General features: G+C 46.6%; 1 protein-coding gene across 1 annotated transcript in view; it reads left to right on the top strand.

The window, feature by feature from the left end:
• The first annotated feature begins 1,856 nt into the window (after nucleotides 1–1,856).
• The window catches only part of LOC142578471 (uncharacterized), a 75,538-nt gene continuing 62,148 nt past the window's right edge, over nucleotides 1,857–15,246 (top strand). The window contains exon 1 of the mRNA XM_075687855.1: nucleotides 1,857–2,098. Within this exon, the coding sequence (XP_075543970.1) occupies nucleotides 1,857–2,098 (242 nt within the window). The remainder of the gene's footprint in view (nucleotides 2,099–15,246) is intronic.

Here is a 15,246-nt window from a genome sequence, read left to right as displayed (position 1 = left end):
GGAGGGTGAAAGTAAACATGTCTGCACTAAGGATTTGTAAGAGGCACTTACAGATTGGTGGAAGAAAAGTAGGGAAACGACAAACAACGAAGGTGTAGAAAACAAAGTTCGCAATAGGGGTTCAGAAAGTTTGATTAGGGGAATTCACCATAGGTTTCCTTTTCCTTTTCTTTTTGAACATAAGTAAAACATTAGGCAATATAAGAACAAGAGTTTGGTGACGCAACCAAATACTCCGTTCCAATGAGGATGCTCATAGCACCCATCCGTCCATCCATGGAGGCGCCGACCATCGGAAAACAGAAAGTGATAGCTCGCACAGCGTTTGCCGCAAGCGTTTCCATGTAAAGATTACGGATGTATAAGCTGCAGTTCTGAGTGGCCGGTCTATGTATAGCGCCGCGCATTGCGGCCCTGCCAGTCGATGCGGTGATCGGTGCGACGCCTCAACATACCGCGAAATGAAAACACGCATAGAGTGCGCTCAATTTTCGCATTAGGGCGTATAATAATCGTTGGTGAATTTTTTGCGGCAGCGTACAGATGCCTGAATATGTGCCACGGTTTATCCTTAGGGGACCAGCCCGAGCCTGAAACAGCAAGGCATTGGCATTAGTGTTATAGCTCAGATTTTCCCTTTTATTTTCCTTCTTCTTAGTATCGTCGGTCCGTCCGTCCGTCCGTCCGTCCGTCCGTCCGTCCGTCCGTCCGTCCGTCCGTCCGTCCGTCTGTCCGTGTGCATTGCATAGATGTCATTATTCTGTGAATTCAATCACTCTGACCGATTATTCCTACCATGCTTCAAGCACCACGATTTCACATCGCGCAGATTTCGCAATAGTTGTAGCTATGTCCTCGTAATGGAACGACACAAATAATTAACTTTTCAACATTGCCTCGCGCTATCCCTCTCTGGAACAGCCTGCCGGATAGCATTGCTTCGCTCAGAAATCATGATGCCTTTTGCAGTAATTTGGTCAAACATTATTTCTCTACACTGTGCGTAGGGTTGAGTTAGTACATGGGTACCTATGAATCACATTACGTTTACGTTTTCAATGTATTGGCAAGCGTTATGCCATATGTTTGTTTTTTGTTCTTATTTAACATTCCGCTGCGTGTAACGTCTCAACGTAAAGTATCCTGCCGCTTTTAGGTAATACTTCTTACTGTCCTTGCAGTTTTTACGCGATGCTTATCTGTTAATTGCCTTTAATTTTTTTCTTTGTTTTTGAAATCTTTCAGTACATATATAAATTTCATTGTTTCGTGTCAATGTATGAATTCGTTTTGCATCGATATCATTTTACCGATTGTGTCTTGTAATAAACTGTACCATGTGCCCCCTCACGCTATGCCTCTTCGTAGGCTCGTGAGATCTTTCTGAATAAAAAAAAAATAAGAAAAGGATGCAATAGCGACATGAGAGCCGAATAAATCGATAAAAAATTCAAATGACGAATGACGTCGTTGGGGAATACAGACCGTGGGGCGGCTATTCTACAGACCGCTATTCACGGACCGTTGGGGACCGTGAATACAGCAGAAGTTCGATAACAGGCGCGGTTGACACGAGCTTATCAGTGGCACATTGCCAAGAGGAATAAAACTGGAAGTTGCACTCTTAAGTACTCCTCTGAGGTGGCGAAGAAAATAGCTGTTATTTACGGTCATCTGTGTGCTAGCGTCGACGACTGCGGCTACTTGTTAAACCGTAAACATCAATGAAGCTTCGTCTTGACGGCAGTACAAGGTGGTTGTTCGAAGTGGAATTTGATGATGCATCCTACATGCACCGCACCCGCTATTTGCGCACGTTGTTGACGCATTGCAAGGTAGCGCATTCTTGTGCCGGCATGCAGGTGAAGGACCTCAAGTTCGCCGGAGTGAGCGCGAACGCGTTCGCTGACGCCATCGAGGCGAAGACGGCCTACCGCCGAGACGCGAGCGTGTTCGAGAGTAGCCAGCTGATGACGCTGCTAGAGAGCGTGTGGCGCGAGTTCTCCGTCGGCGCTGACCTGTTCCTGTGGACGAGCTGGTACGTTCTCGACGAGCTGGCTCCTTTCGTCGAAACGTCGGTGGCCCTGCACACGCGAAGGTACGCGTATCACGGACGCTGTTGTGTAAGGGAGACTTGCACGATGGACGAGAATCTGTTATTATCGCGCACGAGTTCAGAGAAACCCATCTGGTAAGGTCAATCGAAATAACCCGCGAAGCATTGCGTGGAAAGCTGTCCACAATCGAATGTCACCCACATAAGCATTAGCGGTTATGGGAACAGTGATTGAAGCGCGACTATTTAAGGAGAGAAGAAACATTGAAAACGCTTCATAAATAAAGTAAGACATAGTTTGGCTACAGGGAATGAAAATAAAGTTTCTCGCCAATTCTATATACGTGTAAGAAAAGAGAACTCCCTTTTATTCTGCGATCAGCATAAATTTTACTCGAATATGCAGTCAGTATTTCTACCGATGCAAGCTTCACCAGAAAGAAGTTTAATTCGTCAATTTTTATTGAATTAGTTGCCGCTTCAGACTGCTCCCCAGTAATGGTATGTGATAACGCTGAAACTGCCTATAATACATTAATAATATTTGGGGTTTTACGTGCCAAAACCACTTTCTGATTATGAGGCACGCCGTAGTGGAGGACTCCGGAAATTTTGACCACCTGGGGTTCTTTAACGTGCACCTAAATCTAAGCACACGGGTGTTTTCGCATTTCGCCCCCATCGAAATGCGGCCGCCGTGGCCGGGATTCGATCCCGCGACCTCGTGCTCAGCAGCCCAACACCATAGCCACTGAGCAACCACGGCGGGTGCCTATAATACATTCTCACAAATAATTTCTAAAGCTATTTCAGATTCCACGGTACTAATGATTTCTAAAAAAAACGTTTTCAGCTCCCCGTAACCCATGCTTATCCACCAGTTTGCTAAATTGCTCAAGGAAAAAAGATAACCTTTAGAGAACAAAAAAATAACAGCCATTTAACACAGCACTTCACGAAAGGTATAATAAATATTCTAACTTTCTAGGAAAACTACTCAAACAGGCTAAAACGACGTATTATGAAAATGAAATTGTCTGCAGGTAATGATGTCAGAAAGCAATGGAAAGTATTAAACTATTTTTTAGGTCCGATCGAATCATAATTCCAATATAACTATCATAAAATCGGGGTATCTTCTCCTTGATAATTCCTTGGCCATTGCAAACTCTTTCATTAACTCCTTCTGTGCAGATAATGAGGATTCATTGACCGAGACTTACCCCCGTGTGCCCCATAGCTTTTTCCTTCATCCCGCAACACCTGAAGACATAGTCACAGTCATTTACAGTATAAAAATACAAGGCCTGGTCTCGATAACTTCAGCCCATCTCTAATAAAAATGATAGCGTACCTAATATCTGAAATATTGTCACATAGTGAGCCTTATGTTTAAAACAGGAATCTATCCAAGTTCTTTAAAGAAAGCCAAAATAATCCCTGTTTTCAAGAAGGGAGATAAGCGTCTAACATTTAACTACCGCCCTATTGCTATACTTTCATTCTTCAGTAAAATTGTCAAAAAACTAATCGTAACACGCTTATCAAGCTGTTCATCAAAATTTTGTATCCTATCACTAAATCAATTTGGGTTTCGGGAAGGTTACTCAGCTGATTTGGCATTATTATTTCTAACAGACAAGATTCGACAGGCAGTTGACACTGGAAATTTTGCTGGCGTATTATTTATTGACCTTTCTAAAGCATTCGATTCAGTTGTTCATAACATCCATTTTGCTAAATTAGACTCTATTGGTATAACCGGCCCGGCACTGCAATTACTACCTAACTATATGAAAGATAGATAATATACTGTATCAATCTCCAGCACTTACTCGCACCCTAAAACAACTAACATTGGTGTACCACACGGATCTATATTAGGACCTCTCTTGTTTTTAATATATATTAATGACCTCCCAAAGTACCTAAAGTCCTCCGACTGTATCCTTTACGCTGATGACACCACCATCTTCTCCTCAGACAAAAGTCTTGTATCATTGATGTGTAAGCTTAATCACGACGCTGGTAATATTGTTGCCTGGTGCTAACTAAACAGACTACACATTATTACTGCCAAATCTAACTTCGTCATCTTCGCAGCTAAACAAAAGCACATCTCTGTGTATCCATCGCTAACCTTTGCTTCCAGTGCACTTTATCCCTACTGATATTGTACTGTTTCTTGACGTCATAATAGATAAACACCTAAAATTTGACGAGCATGTTTTATCCTTAACAAAGAAGGCAGCATATGGAATTAGAATGTTTATTAAAGTTCGCAATTTCTTTAATATGAAGACACTCATTTCACTCTACTGCGCTTCTATTCACACGCATATTAATTATTGCATATCATCATGGGGAAACACGTATCCCACACATTTATATCCACTACGGCATACCCAAAATCAAGCAATTCGCATCATCACACGTAGCAGCTACACATCGGAAGCATCTCCACTGCTCAGATCTAACGACATTTTATCTTTACAGAAATTAAATAAATACTCACTTGGCATACCTATTTATAAATCTGTTAACGGAAAGCTCCCATTCCCTATAATTAGTAACAGCCAGTATCCACATTCCACGTCTACCCGTTTCACTTCTACGAACAGCTATTTATTACCAGAACCTAGAAATAATTATGGTAAATTTACTACTAATTTTTAACCACACTGCTTTGGAACTCATTACCGTGTCATATTAAGATATTACCTCATTTTTACACATTCGAATCAAACCTTCCTAAAATTTGCCCTCAATATAACAATTTGATCATTATCATTATATTAATAAATGCTCTGTGTCGTTAAATATTTTACAGCGTGAGCTAGTGACTAACTTAATATGGTGTTTTTTTGTGTTTCCATATAGCTGCTTTGTATTTACATATCCTACTCATTTTTAATGGGAGGTCCTTTGTGCAGCCTGTTAACTATGGGACCTTCCTCTGTATGTATATATAATCCCCATATGTAACCTTATTATTATGCACAATAAACAACTCTCATAAACTCTAGTTAGACTCTCTTTTGCAGCACCCGCTAAAAAATGGGGTGTTCACGATGTCATCACGTGCAAACAATGTAGCTTTTGAGAGGCGGAGAAACGCGTGTTCGTGAAGTTCACATCATACCTCGAACCTTGCCCATACCTTGAACCTCGCCCACCTCGAACCTTGTGTTGCTTAGGCTCTCAACGTTGTTCCGAAGTGTTGTGGCGCTCTGTGGGCACTGGTGTTTCATAGTGGTAAGTGTTCAGTCTAAAGTAAAGAGCAATGATCAACAAATAATTGTTTACTTCAGTTGGCTTTGTGTGAATGCGCTGACCGAAGGGCTTGGCATCCCACGATGCTGCAATTAACCTACAACCATAGTTTTCATTGGTCTACAAAAAAACGATGTTCTGTGTCTGGGTAAGACTTCGACACCCGCATTACTGACGGTTTACCACATTGCTTTGCGCGCTAGAAGGTCGGAATGCCCATTGAGTCGAACTGTGGGGCATTTCAAAGTACAGCTCAAATGGCATGTCACGAGAAGAAATTTCATGCTTTTGATGACAAAAATGACGTCACTTCCATTTTTAGCGTATATGGCGCCCCATATCTTTTATTTCCTTCCGAAGTGTTTCGTCATCACACAGACGGCGCTAAACTCCATGAACTGCCAATGAACCACCATCTTTTGACCATATGGGCTTGTAAGGAAGCTTCGATACCGGGCATACAACGTTGCTCTGTCATGTAGTCTCTCGTATTGGGGCGAGGAGTTACGGAGTCGCCATCTGTTGGAAGCGCTTGCCTTCCGTAGTATGAGGGATCACGCGGTGCGCTCCTGATAGGTTTCGCTTACGGCGCTCATTGAAAACACCACGTGGCAGCCAACCTGGGTATATGTGTAAGTACTCTCAAAACGAGGGAATTTTTTTGCTGTCCAAATAATAATCTTGGGCGAACTAGAAGCACAGAATCGATACAGATGCTATCTGTTTACCCAATACGCACATTGAATGCCACTGCGCGCGGTCGTCGCGATGGAGTCTCCCGAACCGGCTTCTCGCGTGAAAAGTAGGCAAACGCTGAGAGTAAACCATGCGAAATATGTTCTTATATTATGCTGTCTGTATAACCAAACAGGGCATAACAGAATGAAGCCTCAATGCAGCGATCGCACGTGTTCGCAGCGAGTCTGCGCGTCTGCATGCACGTCCGCATGCAATTGTTTGGCTTTCACTGTGAGCGCGTTTTCGCACCGTGCCGTGAGCTTTAGGCCGCAGCACATGAGCATTTGACAGCACACTAGCAACAATTATGGCGTGGACGCTATCAGAACTGTTCAAAAATAATCTCGTTATAGAGACTGCGACGCCTCCGGCGACTGTGATGTGCCGTCGCGACGATTTAATGTTTTTTTGTCTGCTAAATTCTTGGACATTTCAATAGTATTTCGCAAGTTGCGTCGCACTGTATATTTATCGGACTTCTCAGCGTGCGTTTTCCCTCTGCTTCATTTTCGTAATCTTGTGCATTAATTCATAACGCAAATATGTCCATATGCCATGCCTTTTTTTAATGTGCGTCTTACCGCTCCCTTTCCGTTCCAATGTACTTGACAGTATCTAGCGTCAACAAATTCATAGACCAAACCGTCATGACATTAGCCGGGCAGCGGGCGCGGGTGAGCGTCTCCTGCAGTGCACGTTTTATGCTGCTCACCGAACATGGCGCAATCCCGGTGCCGTAGCAGAAATGTTCCCCGCGTCTGTGCTTGCTGCATACCCGAGTTGTAGCCGATGGCTGTCTGCCGGTTCTAAGTCTCGCCAGCCAACCTTCACGCAGCTCCTTGTGCTGCGGTACGTGTAAGGCTGACACTGGGCTCCGTTGCGTACGTCCGGCACTGCGGCACCTAGCTGTAGCCTACCATGCTGCACGCCTCCAAATGCAGCCAATACCTATTATAGTACTTTCAAATGTTGTCAAGCAGACACCCAAGGCAGTAAAGTCGCACCACTTAATCAGAACCACGGCGCAGATGGGACTTTAAACTTTCGTTTTCAACTGACTTCGGCGCTTCCGAAGCAGCCGACGTGGCCGCTGTGTCCACGTGATCCCTCATTACACGACACGTGATGGTGGCGCCAGCTTTTCCAGTGGTGGAGCTCGCCCCCAATATAAGACAAACGGGGCGTCAGAGAGCACTGAGGCTCGCTCAGAGCCGGCCAAGGAAGTTACCTGGCGTTGCACGTGTCGACGTGCAGCGGTCGAAAACAAGATTTTCCGCATAGTACTTTATGAAAGACGTACAAGAATACCTCACGTGCCAAATATTTGTGGCCCACGCAATCCACCGAACGGACAATGGCGTAAGCTCCCCATCAGTCGATCTGACAGATAAGGAGCTTGAATAGCTCGCATAACAGATAGAGACTCATTGCTCGATTAATCATGCGTGCATTGACGTCAGTACATATGCTCTGTGTATATTCAAATAAATCAAACGTCAATTTTCTGCGTTCGTGTTCGTTTCCTTCCTTGACCCGTGCTCGCGCAGTTCACCCAAAAGTTGAGTCCCGTTGGTATACTCACGTCGACCTAATATTGCCGTCAATGACAACTGTCGATCGCATTAATTTTGACCGGCACTCACTCCTGCTACTTCTTCTGCTCACTCTCGTTTACCCTCGCACGCTTCTTCACTCGCTGACGCTCTATCGCACAGCTGTGAATTGATTGCGACCGGTATCAGTCAGGGAAGGGGGCGGCAGTAAGCATGCCGACCTATGCTACCGAATATGTTTATTCACCTTGTACTTAATCTCGACTTCCGTCGCCAGCTGTCGGCGCAGCCCACGCTGGGCTGTGGATTTTATCACGGGACCGGTGACGGCAGAGCCATGGAGTGCGAACACTGGTGACAAGCATGCGATAAGAACAGGCTGATAGTTACCCGCCGTGGTTGCTCAGTGGCTATGGTGTTGGGCTGCTGAGCACGAGGTCGCGGGATCGAGTCCCGGCCACGGCGGCCGCATTTCGATGGGGGCAAAATCCGAAAACACCGGTGTGCTTAGATTTAGGTGCACGTTAAAGAACCCCAGGTGGTCAAAATTTCCGGAGTCCTCCACTACGGCGTGCCTCATAATCAGAAAGTGGTTATGGCACGTAAAACCCCAAATATTATTAACAGGCTGATAGTTATTGAGTTATTTTTGCTTTCTACCAGTTACTGCTTTGCGGGCAACAGATTCTTGCCTTTTAAAAGCCCTGCAAATTCTATTCTACGTATAATTGAGGCGTATACGGAGTGCCGCCAGGCATTATCTAAACGATAATCATTATCATTTCTCACGCCATTTTCATTAAAACGGGTTAGTGGCAAACATTCAGCAGCCCGCTTGAGGTATTAACTTTTGCTTTATGTATTGCTGTCTAGCATCTTGCTTATATGTTCTTTATTATAAAACATACACTGTTTCCTCGCGGGCTGGTTGGTTATGCATTCGTTGTACCGGTAAAACATATGTGCACGCAGGGAAGTTTGATTGAGAGCAGCTGCTCGCCAATTTAGGTCAAGATCAAACTCGCCCAACCGCACTATCATCGTCCGATAGCTACCACAAATGGTCATGCCATGTCCATCGACAGATACACGTATTCCTTACTTGATCATACCATTAATGATGCAATAAGGCGGGCTTCAGTTATCTCTCGGGCTGTTTTTCTCGGCACTGTGGCTCCATGTGGGCCTACATCAGCCTGGTTACATCGTACTGGTGCTCATTCAAAGTTTGATTGAAGCACCTGCCTTTCTGGTCATTATGCATTTTTCCGGAGGTCATCCGAATGGAATAGACAGCTTCATCAACGCATTCCAGAAATCGCAAATGGTGTGTCTTTAAGCTCAGAGTGGTCACCGTTCACAGCCTTGCAAAGACCAGACATCTCTGCTGGCCTGCCTCCTGGCAGGCTACTTCAGCTTGTGCAATAGCCTTTCAGCACCCGTCGACAAAAGAGCTATTGGCTGCCCATCTTTTGAAGGACGCTGCGCCTGATTCTCTTGAGATAACTTCGGAAGATTTCGTGATCTCGGACTAAACTTGACTGAGGATCACGTTTCCTGGGAATTGCACCCACTCACTGAAGAAGTAAGTATTGTTCATATTTATATTCGCCTACATAAAGCTGGTAAAGGGGCTTCGTTCATTTAAGCCCTTTCTGTGCACTGCTCATTGTGTCTATTATCTATCATGGCACAGAATAAAGAGCAGTCTTGACAACTGCAGCGTCTTTCGAGGGCTGCATATTCAATAGCTATTTTGTCAATGGAGACTGAAAGCCTATTGCTGAAGCTAAAGAAGTCCGTCGATTTTGAAACCGAGAACAAAGTGAGTAATGCGTGCTAAACTACGTTGTAACTATAAGGCACGCCTTAGCGGCGAATTCCGGGTTAATTTTAACGTGCACCCAATACACTGTACAAGGACGTTTTTGGATTTCGTCTCTATCGAAACACAGCCACCACAGCGCCTTCAAGCTTAGCCCCACAACGTCAGCGGCACTAGCTACGCCCCAACAGCGGGTTAGCCGCCATCTGATGTTGCCAGAAAGCATTGCACAACTTGAAAAAAAAGTTGGTAACCGCCCGAGTGTTCTTGGTATTTACAATCCTTCGCGTTTTCATCCTCTCTCACTGGGGACTGACCTTTGCGCATTCACATATGACTCCTTGTCGCTTCGCATGCTTGATCATCACCCGCCGTGGTTGCTCAGTGGCTATGGTGTTGGGCTGCTGAGCACGAGGTCGCGGGATCGAATCCCGACCACGGCGGCCGCATTTCGATGGGGGCGAAATGCGCAAACACCCGTGTACTTAGGTTTAGGTGCACGTTAAAGAACCCCAGGTGGTCGAAATTTCCGGAGTCCTCCACTACGGCGTGCCTCATAATCAGAAAGTGGTTTTGGTACGTAAAACCCCATAATTTTTTAATGCTTGATCATTAACGCCTCGGCTCCATAGCCTGCGGCTTCCGCACACGTACGCGAAATTCCGCTGCTCCCCTGGATTTCGCAATGCATCTGGCCTTGTAGTAGGGCGTGGTAAAATTTGACCTTTGAGCAAGCTAGCTAGCTCATCAAGAAGCGTACCTTCCGCCGACAGCATGCAAAACTTCTCGTTGGCCTCCGAGGTCGGCCTGCGCTTCCACTATACAGCCGCGCGAAATGGCGAAACAACTGTTTCTCTACGCTGGTGACGGCCTGTGTGATCTAGTGGCACCACCGCATTTTCCACGCTCTCTGAACCAGCTGTATGAGTGATAATTTCATCAATGACAGGCCTGGCTTTGTGACGGTCTTCTTGGCCTTTGCAGTCAGTTTGACTTGCAACATCTAAGCGCCTTACTGAAGCCTTCTTACTCATATCGTAGTTTCGCGATGTTTTATAGGACAAGCACTTCATAACACAGACGACACTGGACGGGAGCAGTGTTTCTAATTACTCGGTCCAGAAGTATCGGGAGACACCCTCTTTCTCGCACACCTGTTCAAAACCGTCGTAGAAACTGTATCATCGTTTGTTTCAAATGTGGGGAACTAGCCTGGTGCTAACTTCCTCTAAGCTTGTGAGCTGCTCGCTCATGCTCTTTCATCCAAGAGTGTGGCATCGAGTTGGCTCTTGTCCGTGCTTCACTGCTTCATGCATTAGCTTCTCTCGATCGCCATGCTCCGACCCAGTGCTGCAGAACGTGGTATTGAGACGTTCAGCGTTTATTATTGTCGGCACCAGCCTTTCCTGCTGAAATTGAAGTTGCACACAAGCAGTCTGAATTTCAAGTTCGAGCGTTCTCGTATCGTTCAGAATCTGCAATGGCTGAGATGCCTCCTGCGGTGATTACTGCTCTGTGTGGGCACTCTTGCCTTATCTGACTCAACAGAATTTAGAACATCGTCATCTTATGAACCACGATTTGATCTATTCCCTCAATAATGGTGCCTTGATTTCGATTAGACTCCATGGTCTTGCGCCCCCGCGTGTCTTCAGCATGTGCTGTATGCATTAACTGCCATGTAAAGTTGAGGAAGACGTAAGAAATGATTTTCACCCGTTGCTGAATGCACTGCCATCGCCGGATCTCCTCCGCTGTGCCGGACTCGGCTACTGTGGGATGTTCTGGATGGTGGTGGAGGTGGCCTTTCGATGATTTTATTGATCTTCCCGCCAGTGGTCCAGCATTTGGCGTTGTAGAGTTTGCCGAATCCTGTACGACTGCACCGGCAAAATGTGTTCTTTCTTCTTGAACCAGCGCCTTACTCTTCTACTTGACCAAAGTTAGAGCCTAGGACAATTGACCCTACATACGACCAACCGAGTCTCAATGTTCGATGACCAAGTGGTTACGGCCAAGACTAGCTTTGCATCGCACGGAGTCTTACAGTGTTGTGATTACAGGCTAGACTTGAAGGAATGAATACCACATAGTCTTGAAATACGCTTCAGTAAACAATAAAAAAGTGAGGTGGCAACTACTCCCCCACTTCCACGTTCCGCTAACCAATGCGATTACAACTGAACTTAAGCCACCACCTACCGGGTTGCGCCTAATCTCATTAGCAAAGTTGTTAGACATCAGGCAAGCGTATGGCTCTCTTTCCAGTCATGGCTCCTTCTGTACTATACTCACGCTCTTACCGATTACTCACTGCAGGGGTGCCTCTAATTGGAGTGGTCACGTTTCTGCGTGATTTTTCCGCAGACCCGCTTTCAATAGAATACCAGAAGTGGCAGGCGCATCCGCCAATTGACAAGTACTTCGTTAAAGGAGCGTTTTTGTTGAATCCTGCGCTGTAACTAAGTGGCTTTAATGAGCTTTTGACGATTAGGTTGCCGTTAGATTGGGGAATTCTTGGCAGCAGCACCTCGCAGGTCAAAGAACGCGTAAAAGGTGCTTGCCATTGTGGGTCTTTTGCCGTAGGCATGTAGACCTGACAAAAAAGCGTGCGGCATTATCGCCCCCCCCCCTCTCCCCCTCTGGCGACCGTGTTAACGCACCCGCATTCATGGGTAGAGATGGGAAGGTAAAAATCCCTGCAGTCGAGCGCTTCACGCGCGGGCAGTTACCGTGCCGAGAGACAGCCGAGAGACAGCCGAGAAATTGCTTGTATACTTAGTGCGTCACACCGCCTATTCTGCCCGTCTGAGAGTTGAGCGGCTCAACGAGGTCTACTTCGCAGCATCAATAATATTAAAGAACTCCCACAAAATTAAGTCCGTAGGTGGCATTTGTTGAAGAGACACCTTCAACCTACACAGACAAACTTTATCCGGCAATACGTCATTTACTGCAAAACCACGGCCACGCTGCCGCGCCGTCCAGTGGTGTTGCCCTATTAGTGCTCGCAGATGAGGGATTTACTTCCCAGCATTTGCTGCTGCAAACGCTGCTTTAGAAAATGCGGTCTGAGCGGTGCTTTGTAAGAATGATGATGTAAGGGGTTTTATGGCGCAAGGACCAGATGTGGTCAAACAGCGCCATACACATGGTGATCGGTTTTCAAGGAATTGTTCGTGAAATGGATAAATGTACTTCGAATGGTGGATGCGGCATGGCTGTAAATAGGCCTAAAATCAGTTGCTTTAGACTGCGCAAAATAAACAGGTATTAAAACAATGACAATGACTAGAGATGTGAACTATGACAGTGTCTTGTTACGCACGGATGTTAGAACGTGTAATGGACGGAGCACTGATGCCTCAACAGCGCCCTTGAATGGAAGGGCCTGGAGACACGTGTTATGCTAAATGTAACGAACGCAGTAGCAGCCTTTTTAGAGCGCAGCTCTTTGGCGTCCGTTCCTGGGTTTCGCGTCGTCGTCGGCGTTGTCGTCGGCCTCGTAACCAGCTCCGCCCCCCTTTAATCCCCCCACCGCTAGCAGCGACCGACTGATACCGCTGGATGCCGCTGACGCCGCTAGAGAGTCAAGATAACGTGACTGCATAGAACACCGTCGCCGCCATGCAGAAAGAGGAGGAAAGGGTCCCCCCCCCCCCCTGTTCTTGTGTGGCGGATAGGGTGCTCTTCAGTTGCCGACGCGCCGGTTATTTCACGTAGGCCCCGGCACGTCGACGAATACGTGACCACCTTCCCACGGCTAGACCTGGTTCTTAGCACTGCGGAAGCGAGGGTATCATATTGTTTGTGTCGGCATCGGCGGCGTTGTCCCTGAAACCAACTCCGCAGCTGGGGTTGACTCACTATCGGCGTCGGCGGCATCAGTCAGTCGCTGCTATCTCTTCCCTCCTCCCTTTATCGTGTTGTCCGCTTGCTGCGCGCGCTTCTGCCCCCATCGTTTGCCGCTGGGTGTACACGCCGCCCCCCTCCCCCCTCTTCCTGCGAGTCTCCGGTTGTCAAAGCGCCGGCTCGAACTTAATTCCTTTCTTCGCTCCTCCTCCAATGCAACCCCTGTGCTGTGGCAATCAGAGGGCCAGATCGGTGGCGGCGGATCTGTATATGTGCACCTCCCGAGCCGAAATTGCCGCTGCCGTTCGCCCTGTGCGGTGGCAATCAGAGAGCCAGATCGGTGGCGGCGGATCTGTATATGTGCACCGCCCGAGCCGAAATTGCCGCTGCCGTTCGCCACTGCGAAATTATCTGCCAGTTCTTTCTGAGCCATGAGCGAGACGACCGATGGAAGTCCTCCGTCTGCTGCTGCTGCTGCTAAACGAGCTGCCAGAGCAGAGGCCTAGCGCCGTCGCCGTCAGAATCCAGAGGTGCGTGCCGCCGAAGCAGAAGCTTACCTAGTGGAGTCTTTGTTAAAGGAACACGTGTGAAAAATAAAAAAAAATTCTCTGATAGCGCATACATGTGTTGCTCGATTTCTTTGCCTCAATCTATCGAAAAGGTGAAACAGCTTATTTGCTGCGCTCAAATTTCGCATTAGGAAGTAATGTAATCATCGGTAATTTTTTTAAGAAGCCCTACTACGTAACATTTGGTCGGATAATGTGCAATGTTTGAATATCATATAAATAATTTAAAACGGATTTGATGTAGAATAATGGGTTCGTGCCGAGAAACTGTGCGAGATGTAATGGGATATGGTGTCGATGCGCCAAGGGAAAGTGCTTTTTCCTCTCGTATTCTGTTTCCCTACATTCCACAAGGACGTGGATGACCATCAGTCTTTTACCACATCTACCACATGTAGGAGGTTCATTACCAGTAAGCAAGTAGTTGTGTGTACTGTATGTGTGCCCTATTCTTAGTCGCTTTGTAAGAAGCTAGTCACCATTATCTCCTCACACATACACCCCTCTGAGCGCTCAAATATATATCAGACTTTCGGAATTTTGTTGAACTTCCTGGACCTTATATAGTTCTAGGAGATTTCAACGCGCACAGCACATACGGAGAGACTGTTGTTGTGATGTGAGGGTGCACGTCATGAATTTCCTGTTCTCAAGCGTCTGCTTACTAAGCCAGAACGAAGCAACATTCCATCGCCTTGCGCAAACGCATTTCCCTCGACACATTTAATCATCACGTCGAGTACACTTACCCTCTATCTGGAGTGTAATGAGTTTGGAAACGCATACGGAAGTTACTATCGCCCGATTGTTTTAAACAATACAAAATTATAATATTGTTCTTCGCATGCTTGCCGGTGGAAAGTCGACTCAGCTTACTGAAGGAGTTTTAAAGAACTCCTTCACCTCGCCTGGGATGATATCTCTACATTTCATAAAAAATACCATGTTTAAACGCATTTCTGATTGATGCAGCGTCGATATTTGCCTCGCAAACAAATGGGTCGCCTTCAACACGCCGTATTCCCTAGTGGAAGGATGAGTATCGGGGAGCACGCAGAAAAAAAAATTCACCGACAATTACCATTCTCCCTAACGCGTAATTTGAGGGCACCTCTATATGTGTTTTCATTTCGCGATATATGGGCTGGCACGGACAATCTGTCTTGTGCGCCACAACGGCGTGAAATGTTACGCGACTGCCTTGCTAATTGGAGACCGCGAGAGGCAGCGCGCGGATGGCGCGTCGGCGCGATTCACAGCAGCCGCCGCTGACACTGCTCCCAGACGACGGCCGCTACTCTGGCGCCATCTTATAGCCATCGCCGCCGCATACGGTTTTCTTCTCACGCTTTCATTATGCGCTCGTCAATTCACCGCCTC

This window comes from Dermacentor variabilis, chromosome 4, assembly GCF_050947875.1.
Source record: "Dermacentor variabilis isolate Ectoservices chromosome 4, ASM5094787v1, whole genome shotgun sequence".
Taxonomy (NCBI): Eukaryota; Metazoa; Arthropoda; class Arachnida; order Ixodida; family Ixodidae; genus Dermacentor; species Dermacentor variabilis.
This window is presented reverse-complemented; position numbering and strand designations above follow the sequence as displayed.